Here is a 16,853-nt window from a genome sequence, read left to right on the forward strand (position 1 = left end):
CGAATGGTCCTATGTATCTTGGGCTTAACTTGCCTTTCTTGCCAAAACGCATTACCCCTTTCCAGGGTGATACCTTAAGTAACACCTTGTCACCTACCTCGAATTTCAGAGGTTTACGCCTTTTATCTGCGTAGCTTTTCTGCCTATCCCTGACAGCTTTGAGACGATCACGTATCTGCATAATCTTATCTGTCGTCTCCAGGACTATATCAGGTCTTGTTAGTTGGACATCTCCAACTTCCGCCCAGCAAATCGTCGTCCTGCACTTTCTCCCATACAAGGCTTCAAAAGGTGCAGCTTGAATACTGGAGTGATAGCTATTATTATACGAAAATTCAATCAATGGAAGATGATCATCCCAACTTCCACCTAAATCAATAACACAAGCCCTTAACATATCATCCAGCGTTTGAATTGTACGCTTGCTTTGACCATCCGTCTGAGGATGATATGCAGTGCTGAAGTTTAATCGAGTGCCTAGGGATTGTTGAAAGCTTTTCTAAAAATGTGATGTATACCTTGTATCCCTATCGGAGATGATAGATACTGGCACTCTGTGAAGAGATACAATCTCGTCCACGTACAACTGAGCTAACTTATCTGAGTTATGTGTTTCCTTAATAGGTAAGAAGTGAGCTGACTTAGTCAACCTGTCAACTATAACCCAAATAGTATCATTTCCTTGCTTTGTCTTCAGTAACTTAGTGATAAAATCAATAGTTACCATTTCCCACTTCCAAGTGGGAAGTTCAGGCTGTTGCAGCAAACCTGACGGCTTCTAGTGTTCTGCCTTAACTTGAGCACACGTCAGACATTTAGCCACATAAGTGGCTATTGATTTCTTCAAACCTATCCACCAGTAATTTGCCTTTAAATCCTGGTACATCTTGTCACTTCTAGGATGAACAGAATACTTGGAATTGTGGGCTTCCTGAAGGATCTCATCCCTGAGTCCTCCATAAATTGGAACTCATATTCGTCCATTCAATCTTAGGATTCCATCCTTGTCATATGATAACTGTTCAGCAGTTACTCCCAATTTTGCATTCGGATAGTTGGCTTCTAATACAGCTTCCTTCTGAGCGGCTGACAATATTTCATTTAGGTTATTCTTTAATTCAATACTCTTGGCATTGATTCTAATGGGCTTAACCCTTTCTTTTCTGCTCAAGGAATCGGCGACCACATTCACCTTACCTGGATGGTATCAGATTTCACAATCATAATCATTCAGTGTCTCCATCCATCGACGCTGTCTCATGTTCAGTTCCTTCTGGTTAAACAGATGTTGAAGGCTCTTGTGATCAGAATAGATCACACACTTGGTACCATATAAATAATGCCTCCAAAGTTTTAGTGCAAACACAACGGCACCCAACTCCAAATCGTGGGTGGTGTAATTCTTTTCGTGCACCTTTAATTGTCGGGAAGCATAGGCAATAACTTTGCCCTTCTGCATAAGCACACATCCCACACCTGTGTGTGATGCATCATAGTAAACCACAAATTATTCAATTCCTTCAGGCATTGTCAACACAGGTGCATTGCTTAACTTCTGTTTAAGAACATCAAAGGATTCTTGTTGCTTAGGACCCCAATCAAACTTGATATTCTTGCGAGTTAATGAAGTTAGGGGTGCAGCAATCCTTGAGAAGTTTTCAATAAAACGCCTATAATATCCTGCCAAACCCAAGAAGCTACGAATCTCTGTGGGCATCTTTGGCTCTTGCCAATTCATGATAGCTGCAATCTTAGCGGGATCCACCTGGATACCACGCTCGCTAACCACATGTCCAAGAAATTGGACTTCACGAAGCCAAAACTCACATTTTGAAAACTTGGCGTAGAGCTTCTCTTGCTGAAGAAGTTTCAGAATACATCGAAGGTGCTTTTCATGATCAGTCTGGTTCTTCGAATAAATGAGGATGTCATCAATGAAGACGATGACAAACTTGTCCAAGTAGGGTTTGCAAACGCGATTCATGAGATCCATGAACGCTGCTGGTGCATTAGTGAGCCCGAAAGGCATTACCAAGAACTCGTAGTGACCATAACGAGTTCTGAATGTAGTCTTATGCACATCTTCATCTCTAACCTTCAATTGATGGTAGCCTGACCTTAAATCAATCTTGGAGAAATAACTTGCCCCTTGCAGTTGATCAAACAGATTGTCGATCCTGGGCAATGGATATCTATTCTTGATTGTAACCTTGTTAAGCTCACGATAATCGATGCATAGAAGCATCGATCCATCTTTTTTCTTCACAAACAGGATCGGTGCTCCCCAAGGAGACGAACTAGGTCGAATAAAACCTTTTGCCAACAAATCATCTAGCTGAGTCCTCAACTCTTTCATCTCTGTCGGTGCTAACCTGTAAGGTGCTCTTGCAATAGGTGCTGCTCCAGGAATGAGGTCAATTCTGAACTCCACTTGCCTATCTGGGGGTAAACCAGGTAGTTCTTCAGGGAATACTTCTGGAGATTCAGAGATAACAGGGATGTCTTCAACCTTAGGCTTTGGTTCATCAATAGTTACCTGTGCCATGTAAATGACACAACCCTTCTTCAAACACCTTGATGCCTTAAGCATAGACACTTGCTTAGGCAACCCATACTGAGTGTCCCCTTGTATGGTAAGTGGCTCACCATACGGAGTCTTGATAATCACTTATTTCTTGTCACAAACAATCTGGGCTTGGTTATGAGATAACCAATCCATGCCAATGACTATGTCGAAACCAGCTAGTTTCAAAGGAAGCAAAGATAACGGAAAAGAGTGGTTCCTAATGGATATAAAGCATCCATCTAACATGGTTGAAGCAGTTTCTATGGTACCATCGGCCAGTTCTACTTCATATTTTATGCTTAGGGTTTTAGCAGGCAGATTTAATAACTTACAAAACTTATCATCAACAAATGACTTATCTGCACCCGAATCAAATAATACCCTTGCATAAACATCATTGATAAGAAAGGTACCTGTTATCACGTTGTCATTCTGAATTGCTTCCTATGCATCCATCTGAAAGACCCTAGCATTGATCTTCTTGCCTTCCTCAGGTTTATTGGCATACTTTGGGCAGTTAGACTTGATATGCCCCTTCTCGTTATAGTTGTAACAAGTCGCATCCTTTATCTTCTTACAGTCCAATGTCTTATGCTCACTAGACTTACAAATCCCACTAGCCCTAGGCTGCGATTGGGATTTCGATTCATACCTGCACTTTCCCGGATGACGCTTCTTGCAGATCTTGCATTTGGGCTTCTCACCCGACTGTTGGTTATCCTTCTTGAACCCTGAACTCTTCTTGTTTTCAGAGTTCCCTTTATGCTTCTTATCAGAACGGTGTGAGCCCCCATCCTCACGTTTCCTTTTCCCTTCATCAGAATTTCTAAGCGATCTCTGCCTGACCGCATCAAGGGTAAGGGATAATGACAAATCAGCTACAGACCTAAAGGTAGTAGGTCGAGAGGCTTTTACACTAGCTTTGATCTCCGGGGCTAACCCCCCCCCCCAATGAAACGGGTTATACGTTTTGGTTCCGGTGTCACCAAGTAAGGAACCAGTCGAGACATGGTGTTAAAACTTGTGAGATATGCCTGACACTCTAAGTTCTTCATAACCAATGTCAGAAAGTCAGTTTCGATCTTCTCAACTTCATGTTGAGGACAGAAATTCTCTTTGATCAAAGTAACAAACTGAGCCCATGTTAAGTTGTATAACGGAATCTTTCCAGTAGCTTGGATTAAAGACCTCCACCAAGCTAGAGCTTCTCCCTTGAACGATTGTGAAACATACTTCACAATATCTTGCTCTGCACACCCACTAATATCAACTACTGTATCTATCTCATCTAGCCACGTCATGCAATCAATGGCTCCTTTTTCCCCAGTGAAATCCCTGGGCTTGCAGGAGACGAAATACTTATAAGAACAGGTTTTTGCTCGTGGCTCCTTATCAAATACAATCTTCTTAGACGGAATGCTACGCTGGTTTGAAGAGTGCTGGCCATCATCCTTCTTTGACTCGTGAGTTTTAGATGGTGGCTTACTATGAGCCACAGAGTGAGTCTTAGGGTGTGATTTAGAATGAGGTACCGATATGGTCTTGATCTGAGTACCACTTGATTCATTAAACTGCCTATCCATGGCCTTGGTAACAGCATTATCAATCAATGCTTGAAGTTCCGCACCAGTTACGTTGATTCTGGTAGTATCATGATTTTCTCTCGGATGACTGTTGACTTCTTCTGATTCTGCCATGTAGCTTGATTGCTACATAAAATGATGACAATGATTTATTCAGAAGTCTTTAAAGGGATTGCCTTTTATGGCAATTCATTAACCAAGGTAACTATAAACCATATGGGTTAATTTAATTTATTTAAATTTTCATTATATTTTATCCTTATCATAAACTATTTAGTATAATAGGGTGGCATACAAAAGGCCTAGTCACAAGGACAATTTTTAAATTATATGCCATGATTTTATAGAATCAAGACTTTAAGGTTTGAACGCAGTTCATTACCTTTCTTGACAGGGAGTCATAGACTACAACTGTCTTTTTGTCTTATATGACAATGAATATGGCCCGCAGGCATTACATCGCTAATGGATGTTTTTAAATAATACAGAAAGGAATTGGAAGGATCCAATATAAGGATGACTTATGTGATTTTATCGAATCACATTTGCCAAGAGTGTTAACATGTTTTTAGATGTTAACAAGGATTTGAATCTTAAAAGGAATTACCATCATGGCCTTGTCTTAAAATGACACATGGCTAGGTTTTGCCTTTAAGATTTTGTTTAATATATAATGGCAGATCTTACAAAAGGAATGATATATTTTATTTATTTCTTATTTTATATTAATGCATATAATGACAGAAATGAAATTTAATTAAAACATTCCACTAACATTAAAAGGAGTACATAATTGCCCTAAACGAGACTTTAACAGAGATAACTTGCCCACGCAGGGGCTAAATTGAAAATACAAGTCCTCACGTGGACTAGATACATAAATAGATGTCCACACAGGGACTTAATTGAAAATTTAAAGAAAAACAAACAAATAAATAAGGAAATCTCAATGATCCCTTCTGTTCTTCCCCTTGATTAAACTTGCCAAACCCTTAAGAAATCCCTGGTGGCTTCTACGCTCCTCTTGAACCTCACGCTCTACCTGGCTCAACCTTTGAAGAATCTCCTGTTGTTGCGATGGTTGGATCTGCGTCGGCTACGGCTGCTGTGGAGGTTGAGGAGGTGGCGGGTATTGGTACCCATAGGCTGGGTACCCAGTCTGATATGGGACTCCATAGGGTCCCTTAGGATGAAGAGCATTGTAGTTTGCCGCTACAAGGTATGGGTCAACGTCGGGGGCATGGTGGATACGCCGCTGCTACTTCCTATATATAAGTGTTTTTATGATATTACATATCGTAGCGTTATTTAAACCATTTCAAGTTAGACATAATACATTTTACACTTATATCACATCTTCATGAAACATTGTTTTACAAACAACATATTTTATACAAACCCATTTTACTTGGTCACTTATTTATCTGTGCATCTTTCTTTTATATCATCTGATTTCTTATCACTGTTTGTATGATTTATAAAAGAAAACATTTTACAAGGTTCATGACTAACTTTTGACAAACATTTTCTTTAAACTTACAAGTCATGAATCAAATTTTAATCAAACCTATGTATCTCACAGGCATTTTTATGCTGACGTAACTATTTTCACATGTGTTTTCAGGAGATGATGCATAGGATTGATCAAGATACACTTAGCGGACTTGGGCCTTAGTGACAATAAAAGATGCAAGACTAGTTAATTTATGTTATGTTACTTTGATTTTAAGACATTGTAACTTCTTTTAATCAATAAAACAAAATTTCAATTTCCATGTGTTATGAAACAATAATTCTGTTACAACACTCCCCGACGATTCCGCCGCGATTTGTTGTTTTACGCGGTCGGGGTTTGACAATTATTAACATGTTAAGGCATATAATACTTGTCATAGGACTAGTTAGGCGGTCCGAACGCGTTTTACGCGAACGACGCGTTAAAGTAGCGTAAGCTACCTAAACGGGTCGTAATGGGCCGTAAGCACTTAGGTTAGGTTTCAATTTAGTATGTAGGCTTTGTTAAACCATATCATATGAGTTCCAATACTCATTTGGTTTACGAAACCTCATCCTATCTGATCTTCCAATTTAGGTCCGGTTTATTAATATAGTTACCTATATTAGGTGCCGATTGATTCTGTGATCCCTCTAGCATTGCTTGGTTGTTATTCAAGACTTCTAAGCATTCTCAAGTGAGTACATAGTCCCCTCTTTTACTGTTTTCAAACATTTTGGGGTGAAACACATGTGCCTACTTGTTACTTTCGTGTTTTTCGTGCTTTCATGATATATACTTGCTATGTTCATTAGTACACATATAGTACATGGTTTCATTATGTTTTGCTATGTATGTTCACTTAGCATGCTAGCACATTGATTTTCATAATTACTTTTGTTGCATATGTTCACTCAGCATATGGACACATTGATTTTCATTGCATTTTTGTTGCATATGTTCACTCAGCATATGGATACATTGTTTTACATTTCTACTTTGTATGTTCATTTAGCATATTTAGTACATTATTTTCATATAACATGCTTACACTTGGTATAACATTTGGTTTGTTTAACAAAACTAATACATTCATTAACACCGATCATGCAGTTCGTTAGTAGGTAGTGGTACCATAGGAATTGACAACTCTCATTCCTGAAATCCTAGGTTTGTTTAGGTGGAAGGAATGACCGAATTCGAAATACATAATTTTGATAAACCTTTAACTTGTTAAGGGTTTGTCTCCTCAGTCGCAAGGCTTGAATGTAGACGTTTAACATTACCGCGTAGATGTTTGTATCAATAAAGCATGAATTTTACAATACATAACTTTTGATTTAAATTATGATTTGTCAAATAGATTGTTTTGTACATTTCTTTCTTATAGGGTTGAGTAAATGCTTTTATTCACTATACATTACATTTGATTATACATGAACATTTTTACATTGGTGGTTTGTTTGGGTAAGTGATTTAAATAACGAGGCGTGTGTAATATGATAAAAGCATGGTGGATACGCCCCTGGTACTTCCTATATATAAGTGCTTTTATGATATTACATATCGTAGCGTTATTTAAACCATTTCAATTTAGACATATTACATTTTACACAAATAACATATCTTTACAAAACATTGTGTTACAAACAGCATATTTTATACAAACTCATTTTTACTTAGTTATTTACTTAATTATGCATTATTCTTTTATATCATCAGATTTCTTATTGATTTTCGTTTGATTTTTAAAAGAAAATATTTTAAGGTTCATGACTACTTTTGTTAAACATTTTCTTTAAATTTACAAGTCATGAATCCTATTTTAATAAAACCTATGTATCTCACAGGCATTTTTATGCTGACGTACCTATTTTCACATGTGTTTTCAGGAGCTGATGCATAGGATTAATCAAGATACACTTAGGCGGACTTGGGCCTTAGTGACAATAAAAGATGCAAGACTAGTTAATTATGTTATGTTTCTTTGTTTTAAGACATTGTAACCTCTTTTAATTCAATAAAACAAAACTTCAATTTCCATGTATTATGAAACAATGATTCTGTTACGACACTCCTCGACGATTCCGCTGCGGTTTGTTGTTTTACGCGGTCGGGGTGTGACACACCTCCCTCAGAATCCCTGCTTTTAGCAGCTCACAAACTTGCTCATTCATAGCTTTAGTTTTATCCGCCCCTAGGCTGCGCCTTCTTTGCACTTTTGGCTCGACGGAGGGATAAGTGTTCAGACAATGTTCAGTAATGTCATGCGGGACACCGGTCATGTCGGCCGGGGTCCAGGCGAAGATGTCCATGTTCCTGAACAGTAACTGCTTGAGGTGCGTTCTGATATTTGGTGAGATTGCATGGCCTATCGTCACCGTCTGTTCTGGGTACTTGCGGTTCAAGACCCATTTTTCTGGCTCGGCTGTTGAAATTTTTGGTGCTTTGACTGGGCGCGCATCCTCAGCTGCCATCACTTCTTTCTTTGCATAGATAATCGCCACCCCTGTCTTGGTAGGGAAGCCAATGGCTGAGTGGGGTGTGGAGGTTACCATATTCATTTCTCCTTGGGTTTCTCGACCAATCAAAACATCATGCCTTGATCTGACTAGCATCACCATGAAGTTAACGTTTGTAGTTCTTAAATGTTTCCCGTCAGATAGCATGACGGGGAAACTGATCTGGCCTAGTGGGAAGACCATCTCATTGCAGAATCCTGATAGAGGATAATCAACAGGTTCGAGGCGCGTTTTATCTTCATTATCGAACTGATTAAAGCACTGTTCATAAATGATATCAACTGTACTACCCAGATCGATGAAGATGTATTATGTTTCATAGTGCCCTATGATGCCGGTAATGACAACGGGGCGCGTGGCGCGTGGTCCCCCACGCACTACCGGAAAGATGACTTGTTGTTCTTGCCATGCTGGTTCGAATGGGCGCTTGCCTTTGTCTCTAGCGCTGTACCTTGGTCCATTGACCATATGTGTCTCTAAGTGCCTAACCTTTTTCTGATTTCCATCACCATTCCTCTGAATCTGGCGCGTCTCCTTGCTTACATTTTTTACCAGATGGCTTAACTTTCTGCTCTTCAGCGCTTTCTCAATTTCTTGCCTTAGACTGATACAGTCATCTGTCAGGTGACCTGTATCCTTGTGAAAATTGCAGTACAGGTTCGGGTCTTGCCCCTTCTTGTTTGTCAAAGGCTTTGGTGCCTTGAAGTCATGATTCTCCGTTATGAGCACCTCTTTCGATGTTTTAATGAGCGGAGTCTAGTGTTTTTCTCGATTCTTGTTCCTGACTGCCTTTCGATAACCAATGTGATTGAGTGTGTCTCGCGCGTCCTCTCTAAATCAAGACCTATCATCATAACCGCTGGACTGGTTTGCTTTCCATCCAGGGTTCCTGTTTTTGTTCCGCCTGTTGTTATCGCGCGAGCTTCCCTTGGAAAAACGATCTTCAGTGTAAGAGTTCTTGGTACCGGCCAATGACTCTTCAGTTTGCGCTACTAATTTCGCGGCCTCCATGAGTTTGTCCCACTCCTTGGGCATACCGTCTTTTGCTGTGATAGTCCTGATGAGGCTATCACAGCGAATGGCTTTCTTGAAGTAAGCGCGCATCAATTGTTCATTTACACCGCCAATCTCTACACACTCCTTGTTGAAACGAGGGATGAAATCTTCTAGCCCCTCGTTGTCGCTGCGCCAGATGACTGTTACCTCAGCCGTGTCGCGCTGATAACGTCTTTGCTGGCTAAAATGATTTACAAATTGGGTTCTGAAGTCGACCCATGACGTGATATTTCCAGGTGGAAGGCTGTCGAACCAGGCGCGAGCAGCCCCTGTGAAGGTCTGGATAAACAAATGGCACCACATCGGCATGTTCCATCCTCCCATAACACCCACGCTTGTAAACACTCGAACATGATCGTCAGGGTCAGTTAGACCATTGAACTTTACCACTATTGGAGGCAATTTTTCTTTTGATAGCGGGGCTAGAGCAATCTTTGGAATGAACTTCGAATGTTCTGCAGCTTCAGCTGGCCTATAGGCGAGGCCGAAGTCTCGTTCTACTTCTTCGCTATATGCGATGCGCTGCCTTGGCTTGTAAGATTCATGATTTTTCTACAAACGGTTGAAGACTGAGGAAACTTCGTCCTCTTGCCAAGTATAATCCTCCGGATCTGTGTCATCCCATTCGTTGTTCATGTTGCGCGGCCCGAGCCGGCTATGAACTGGACCCCTTTGCACATTTGACGGGTGGTCCTAATAACCCTCTGTCTCCCCTCGTGTGTCGCGCGTGTCATGCACGCTTGGTCTTCTAAGGGGAGGAGGTCTGTTGATTCTTCCTTGGATATTTTGCTGTGGGGTGTCTGGCGCGCCCCTTGACTTGGACCCGGAGGGGTAACCAAAGATGGTTTTGCTTGCAAGACTGCTTGTTATGCGCTCAAAGACTGATACGCAGCATTAATGGTAGCAATTTGCTTGGTGTACCAGGAAGCTAAAGTTTCGCCTTCTGATAGCCCTAGTAGCGCCGAAATGTTCGGGTTTGTTACTTCGATTTGCTTGGGGTTCCCGTTGGAGTGATGCGAGTGATGCTCGCGCGGGGTCCCCCAGTGTTTGTTACTTCGATTTCGCCTATCTCCTCGACAGGTTGGACTTGGACATTGTGATTGTCCTCCCCCAATCCTGCGTTGGAGTTCGTGCCGAAACCGAAATCAGGAATTATCCCTTGACCAGCCATGATCAAGAGAACTGCAAAAACTCAGAAAAAAGAAGATGAAATTGATTGTAAAAATCGGTGGGCGCCAATGAAGAAACGCGGAACTAATTTTAGGGTTAATTACTTTGGTTTATGTTTCAAACATGAGGGTTAATCTTCTTTTAACTTTCCTGAGCTCCGTAATGATCCGATCTTCCTGCAAAACAAAACACCGTTAGCTCGTTAAGAGGGGAATATGGGGGTTTCCCTCTTAACCAGACTTCGGCGTGAGAATAAGTATCTGCTTTGAGGAAATAAGTGTGTGTTAAGAGTGAGAGAAGGGAGTGCAGAATGTTTAACCTGTGCATGGAGGTCTCTATTTATAGCCGGAGAGGTGTAAGAGGAGATGGGCTGATGGGCCTTGGGCCGGAAGGCGACAACCAGAGAATATGCTCTTTGTCTCACTGGTATCGACCGTTAGTGTCTTCTAGAAGGTCTCCGGTGTAGGCGCACCGTGATTGGAGCCTCACAGCTGTCGGCCTTGTTGTCCCTCTGCCATCAGCAGGTAAGTGGAGATCATGGGGCAGGTGTCGCCGCCCCCTGATTGGTGCCACGTAGGCGTCCTTGTGTACTTTCTATCTCCTTCATGTCAGACGATCGTGGAGCACGATAGAGCACAGCCTGGAGGACGCTGATTGGCTTTCTCTTCTGCCACTTGTACCTTTGGTACTTTCTGAAGTGGCCTTGCGCCCTAACTCATGCGAGCCTTGCCGGGCACGTAAGTAGCTCGCGCAGGGTTGTAGGTGCTGAATGCTCTTATTCAAAATGCTAAGTGCTGAAACTGATGTTCTCTCTTGTTTGGACCTCGCGCGAGGTCAGTCTTTGTTTAAGCAACCCACGCGAGTCTAAGATTGATCAGTTTGCTGAATAAGGAGTATGGTCCAGCGCGCGACTTGAAAGGTCTGCGCAGCTTTTTGGGACCATACCCCTTTAACACCCCTGTTAGGAGATTTCTCTTTCCTCTACCCCTACCTCCGGGTCTCCCCTCCATTCCCGTTTTCCTTGTATGTGTAAGTTATGTGTATGTAATCTAGCGTACATAAAAACATCTATAGTTGAACATGTGAACTTTTATTCTCTTTTATGTTAAAAAACAGGGGAAAAGATCAAATAGGAAGTTTATTTTGGCTAGGAAGTGTAGGAAGCAATAGGATTAGGACATGTGGCAACATTTAAAATAAAGAAAAAGGGTATTTTAGTCAATCCAACCCCTTCTTCTTCCTTTTTCAAAACCCAGTAACTTCAAAACCCACCATTTTCAAAACCCACCAGCTTCAACCATTTCTTCACTTTCTATCTCAATAATCACTACATTATAGTGCGATTTTCATCACCAATCAATGACTCAAACACCCGATCAACGTGTTCTTCAGCTTTTTTTTGAAGAAAACCTAGTTTAAATTCATAAAAAAATCTCGTTTTTTTCCGATGATTTTGGAGATAATCACTCGATTCGTTCGATTCGAGAGCTGATAAGTGTTTCAATCATTCAAAATTCATCAATTGTTGAAGAAATCACTTCGATCCATGTAAGAAATTCTTTAATTTCATTTTTACGATCTTGGTTTTTTATTTAGTCATTACGTTTTACGATCATGGCGGGGGTCCGGGGGCAGCGCCCCTGGTAGCGGGGTCCCCCCTGGCGGGGTCCAAGGGGCAGAGCCCCTGGCTCATTTCGAATGCATCAGAAAAATTAATTGATGTAATAAAAATGCATCAGAAAAATTAATTTTCCAGAAATTGGCTCATTTCGAAGACAGTAATTCGTAGACAATTCAGACAGTTCACAGTGACAGACAGTTTTATGTGTCCATTACGTTTTAGAAATAAGAGAGTTTTATGTGGTTTCTGGCTATTGCGTTTTAGAAAAAAACACATTTTTAAGTGTTTTTAGTCATTGCGTTTTAGGTAAAACACATTTTTTAGGTGTTTTCAGTCCATTGCGTTTTAGAATGAGTCATTTTTAAGTGTTTTTCTAGCCATTGCGTTTTACAAATAAGACATTTTTTTGTGTTTTTTGTGCATTGCGTTTTAGGTAAAACACTTTTTTATGTGTTTTCAGTCCATTGCGTTTTAGAAAACAGACATTTTAAGTGTTTTCTGGCCATTGCGTTTTACAAATAAGACATTTCTTTGTGTTTTTGGTGCATTGCGTTTTAGGTAAAACACTTTTTTAAGTGTTTTTGGTGCATTGCGTTTTAGGTAAAACACATTTTTATGTGTTTTCTGGCCATTGCGTTTTACAAATAAGACATTTCTTTGTGTTTTCTGGCCATTGCGTTTTACAAATAAGTCATTTCTTTGTGTTTTTGGTGCATTGCGTTTTAGAAAAATGTCATTTTTTAGGTTTTTTTTTCAATGCGTTTTACGTAACTGGTGGTTTTTCTATTGCGTTTTACGCAACTGGGTTTTAATTTTTTTTAAATATAGCAATAGTATACTCGTTTTAAAGATAAAAAAAACGCTCGTTTTTTTAGTGCAATTTTTATAAAAAAAATAATGTCGTATGAAAGAGTTATTAACGTTTAAAAAAATGGGGGGGAATTGGAGGAGAGAGAAACTATTGGCTTGGATTGACTAGAATGCCCTTGAACAAATTCACGCGCCTCTTTTCTTCCTTTCAATTTCCCTGATTTAATCTTAGCCCTTGATTAACTTAATGGATGGTCAAGATCACTTCCTAGCCTTCCTAGCCAAATAAACTTCCTATTGTATCTCCACCCTAAAAACCAGTTCAAAAATATCATTATTTTAATTAACTTTAAACAAATACTAAATGTTAAAAACCAGTAAAAAATATCATTATTTTAATTAACTTTAAACAAATACTCTATATCATGATTTATAATTTATGAATTTGTGATTTTATTTTTGAACACCCATGTTAAGATATGTTCAAAAGGAGGTTAAAACTAATGAAATATCGATACTCAAAATAGTAAGAGACTAATACTAATAACTAATAAAAAACATTAATAACAATAATAACAATAGAGTATGCATAATATATCTTCTAGATAGATAATAGGCCTTCTTAGACGTGTTTACTCGCCCAGTGGCTAACTTTAAACGGGTGTCTATCTGCAATTGTCGTGCCACACCTGCGCCAGATTCTATATCGCAACATAGCAGCGGGCGATCATGGCACGGCGAGCGGTCGAGGGTGGGGAGCAAGTGTGCGAATTTTCTCTAGTCAAACCTCTAGGAATTTCCATGGTCAAATGGGCTATATAGTAATTCTCCATATTTTGAACACTATTTCCGTACCTAGTATTGACATTTGACTAGGATCCGTATGAAAGTCACAAAAAATACTCTTTGTCCTTGTCTTGTCCTTCTAGCTTCCTCTCAAAAGTCCCAAAAGTCTTTGTACCCACACCAACATTTCCATATAATAATCGTCCTACCTATATTTCTGGACACGTGTCATACTAAACCTTAAAGTTTCTTTCTTTATGGAACCTCGTGTGTGACTCATCCCTCTTTAATTGTCTCATTGATGCTGCTAAAATTCTCTTAAATTTTCTTGATTTATGCTCCAAGTCTTGATCTTTAGCTGTACCCATCATTTCTTTTAGGGTTCTTCATCTTTGAGTGGCAAAATCTGAGCTTAACTTTCAAACAGTTTTTCAAGATTTCTTGAAGAAAAAGTTTCAAAGTCTTCATCTTTAACATGGGTAAGTTGTAATTTAGGGTTTTCTTAATATCTAGTGTTAATAACTTAATATATATTGAGGGTTCTTGTTTCTTGCTCTGTTTTCTTGGATACCCATATCATATTTTTGATCTTAAAGTCCAGTTAAGTCACTATGGGAACTCAATCAACTCATCAAAATGCTATCTTGTCAAAGTCAAACCCCTTAGTTTATGGTCAACGAGATTTTAGTTATTTGGTTATAGGTAATGGTAACAAAAAGAATGATATAATGGAGAAGAAAGAGGGGTTTATAGGGGTTCTTGAAGTTTTTATACACCAAGCTAGAGATTTACACAATATATGTATATACCATAAACAAGATGTGTATGCCAAGATTTTCTTGACTAGTGACCCTGAGGCAACTGAGTCGACTCAGACGATTAACGGGGGCGGCCAGAATCCGGTGTTTAACGAAAGTCTTAGGATTAATGTCCGAAATAGCGATTGTTCATTAAGATGTGAAATTTGGATGCTGAGTAGGGTTAAGAATTATCTTGAAGATCAGCTTTTAGGGTTTGCTTTAGTACCGTTATGTGATATATTTGTCGAAAATGGGAAGTTAGAGAAGGAGTTTGAGCTTTCGACTAGTGAACTTTTGCATTCGCGTTCCGGTTTTGTTAAGTTAAGTATGGTCTACACTGGATCGCCACCCGATGTGGTCGAAATCCCGACCCCACGTTGTTTACGTGATCAAGATTCGGTTGAATCGAATCAAGTTTCTTGTGAACTTGAAAGGATCGTGTTTCCAGATCCGAAAGTGATGAGCGAAAACGAAATCATGGTGTCTGAATATTACTCTGCACAGGGTGTGGTCAACGTTCAGTCAACCGAAAACTACGATTTACTTGATTCAGATTCAACTGATCATTTGATTAGTTCTCTTACAAACAATGAAAATGAAATATCTCCAAGCATCGATTCGGAATCGTTGGAAAAGAAAGAAGAGAAAAGTCAAACTTTCGTTGACTTGATTAAAACCGAACCTGAGGAGAAAGTGGTGCAGCAAGAGATTGTAGACATGTACTTGAAAAGCATGAAGCAGTTCACCGAGGCGTTGGCGAAGATGAAGCTTCCGATTGATAAAGAAACTGGATCACCTGATTCAGGGGATCGAGATAGTTTGGAGTCAAACGGAAAAATGTCAAACGGGTCGAAGGGGGAGGGTCCAAGCCCGAAAGTGTTCTATGGGAGCAGAGCATTCTTCTGAACCGTGTTATTTGATTGGTTCGGTAGACAACTATGAGGTAATTTCAAGTTTTCTGTGCATTTGATGAGAAATTAGATCCATAAAAACTTATATTCTCTGTTGTTTCAGACTTGTAATATATGTATGTATGCAACTATGGTAATCGGAACTGGTTTAGTATAAATGGGCTTGGATCAGTTTCGGGTCAAATTCACGAACACATTTAGCTACACGGGTCATGTTCTTGTCGTCCTGACGGTGTCACAGATTGACCCATTTAATTTGTTTGTTTTTTTTTTAAGTTATTTTTAAAAATTTGTTTGTCATAGCTTAAACTGCTTGGATTTTTTTATGCTAAAATTCGAAAGAGAAATAAGTACAAGGTTTTATAGTTCAAACGCAATTATTTCGTATATGTTTTAGATTATTAATACGCAAAACAGTAGAATAAAATAAGTTTTTTGGGTTAAACGGGTTATGTTCGTGTCAATCCAAAAAAAAAAAAAACTCATGTATAAAATTTATGGATTTGACCCGCAAACCCATGAACACGGCCCATTTAAAACACCTACACCTAGAGAAAACCGCAACTCATGAACACGACCCCTTTAACACGCATTGAAAATACCTGATGATGATAGATACATTCTTTACCGAATAAGTATGCGCTTGTGCCAAGTGATCATGTATGTGGCCACTCCTTATTAAAGCACCAACACTCATTAAAGCACCAACGGCAAGCACGGTTCAAAACTGGGAGATCAACTACTTGACCCGAAACAACTTCTTGGTGAATGTTTGTTTAGAGCTCATGTAGGGATTATATACGAACGTTAAGCAGGTTTTACAAACAAGTAGGATGACAAACACAAAGATTTCATTAGAACAAGACACGACAGACAACGCGACATAAATGATCAAACCTCATGATTCAGCTCCAAAAACTTCACTGAATGATGGGTGTTTTTTTGTTTCCAAAAATGACATAAACTTGTAGTTGAGATTCAAGAACACCCTTTTGTTGGTTGTCATGATGTAAAAGATACAAATCCACTTTCATGTGCTTTCTTGTCTCTGACCTCCCCTCCCACAATTTTTTGATATCTTTTCTTTTTGGTCATATAAAGCAAAATCTTAAAAAACAAAAGCTTTACATCCTGTCACAAGATTGATTATGGTCAAGAAAGCAGCTTTTGCACAAGATTTCAGAAAGTGATGATGGGAGTGTTGTTGTTATGCTATTTTGGTTTTCTTTTTTATGTTAAAAAACATATTGTTTGAGAATGTGTGGAGGCAAAATGAGCATGTTAGGAGGTTTGGTCCCTTTTTTAGGTGTAAAAAAACTGAATCATACATGTTCCAATGCAACCTAAATAGTAAGATATGAATGGTTTTATGGACAAGGATTTTCACTTTTTACTACTTGTGTGACAGTGTGAGGTTTGCAATGGCATGTGTTTCCTAAAAAGTAATTCTAGAATTGGTCTTATTTCATAACTAAATCAAGTTTGTGGCTATACCTAAAGTTATGAATGAATGGCTTGAGCTAGATGCAAAGG

The 16,853-nt window shown here is 39.4% G+C and overlaps 2 protein-coding genes across 2 annotated transcripts; one reads left to right on the top strand and one right to left on the bottom strand.

Moving 5' to 3' along the window:
- Positions 1-9,003: 9,003 nt before the first annotated feature.
- On the bottom strand, positions 9,004-9,531 carry LOC110932003. The gene has a single exon (XM_022175370.1). The coding sequence runs from the start codon at positions 9,529-9,531 to the stop codon at positions 9,004-9,006; it is 528 nt and encodes a 175-aa protein (XP_022031062.1).
- Positions 9,532-13,773: 4,242 nt separating this feature from the next.
- On the top strand, positions 13,774-16,360 carry LOC110929595. Its single transcript, XM_022172754.2, has one exon. It carries the CDS (start codon positions 14,221-14,223, stop codon positions 15,313-15,315), a length of 1,095 nt encoding a protein of 364 aa, XP_022028446.1. The 5' UTR covers positions 13,774-14,220; the 3' UTR covers positions 15,316-16,360.
- The last annotated feature ends 493 nt before the right edge of the window (positions 16,361-16,853 follow it).

This window comes from Helianthus annuus, chromosome 3, assembly GCF_002127325.2.
Source record: "Helianthus annuus cultivar XRQ/B chromosome 3, HanXRQr2.0-SUNRISE, whole genome shotgun sequence".
In the NCBI taxonomy this organism is placed as follows: Eukaryota; Viridiplantae; Streptophyta; class Magnoliopsida; order Asterales; family Asteraceae; genus Helianthus; species Helianthus annuus.

Coding starts and splice junctions, on each gene's coding strand:
- LOC110932003 (XM_022175370.1), bottom strand. CDS start 9,531: ATGCCGATGTGGTGCCATTTGTTTATCCAGACCTTCACAGGGGCTGCT.
- LOC110929595 (XM_022172754.2), top strand. CDS start 14,221: ATGGGAACTCAATCAACTCATCAAAATGCTATCTTGTCAAAGTCAAAC.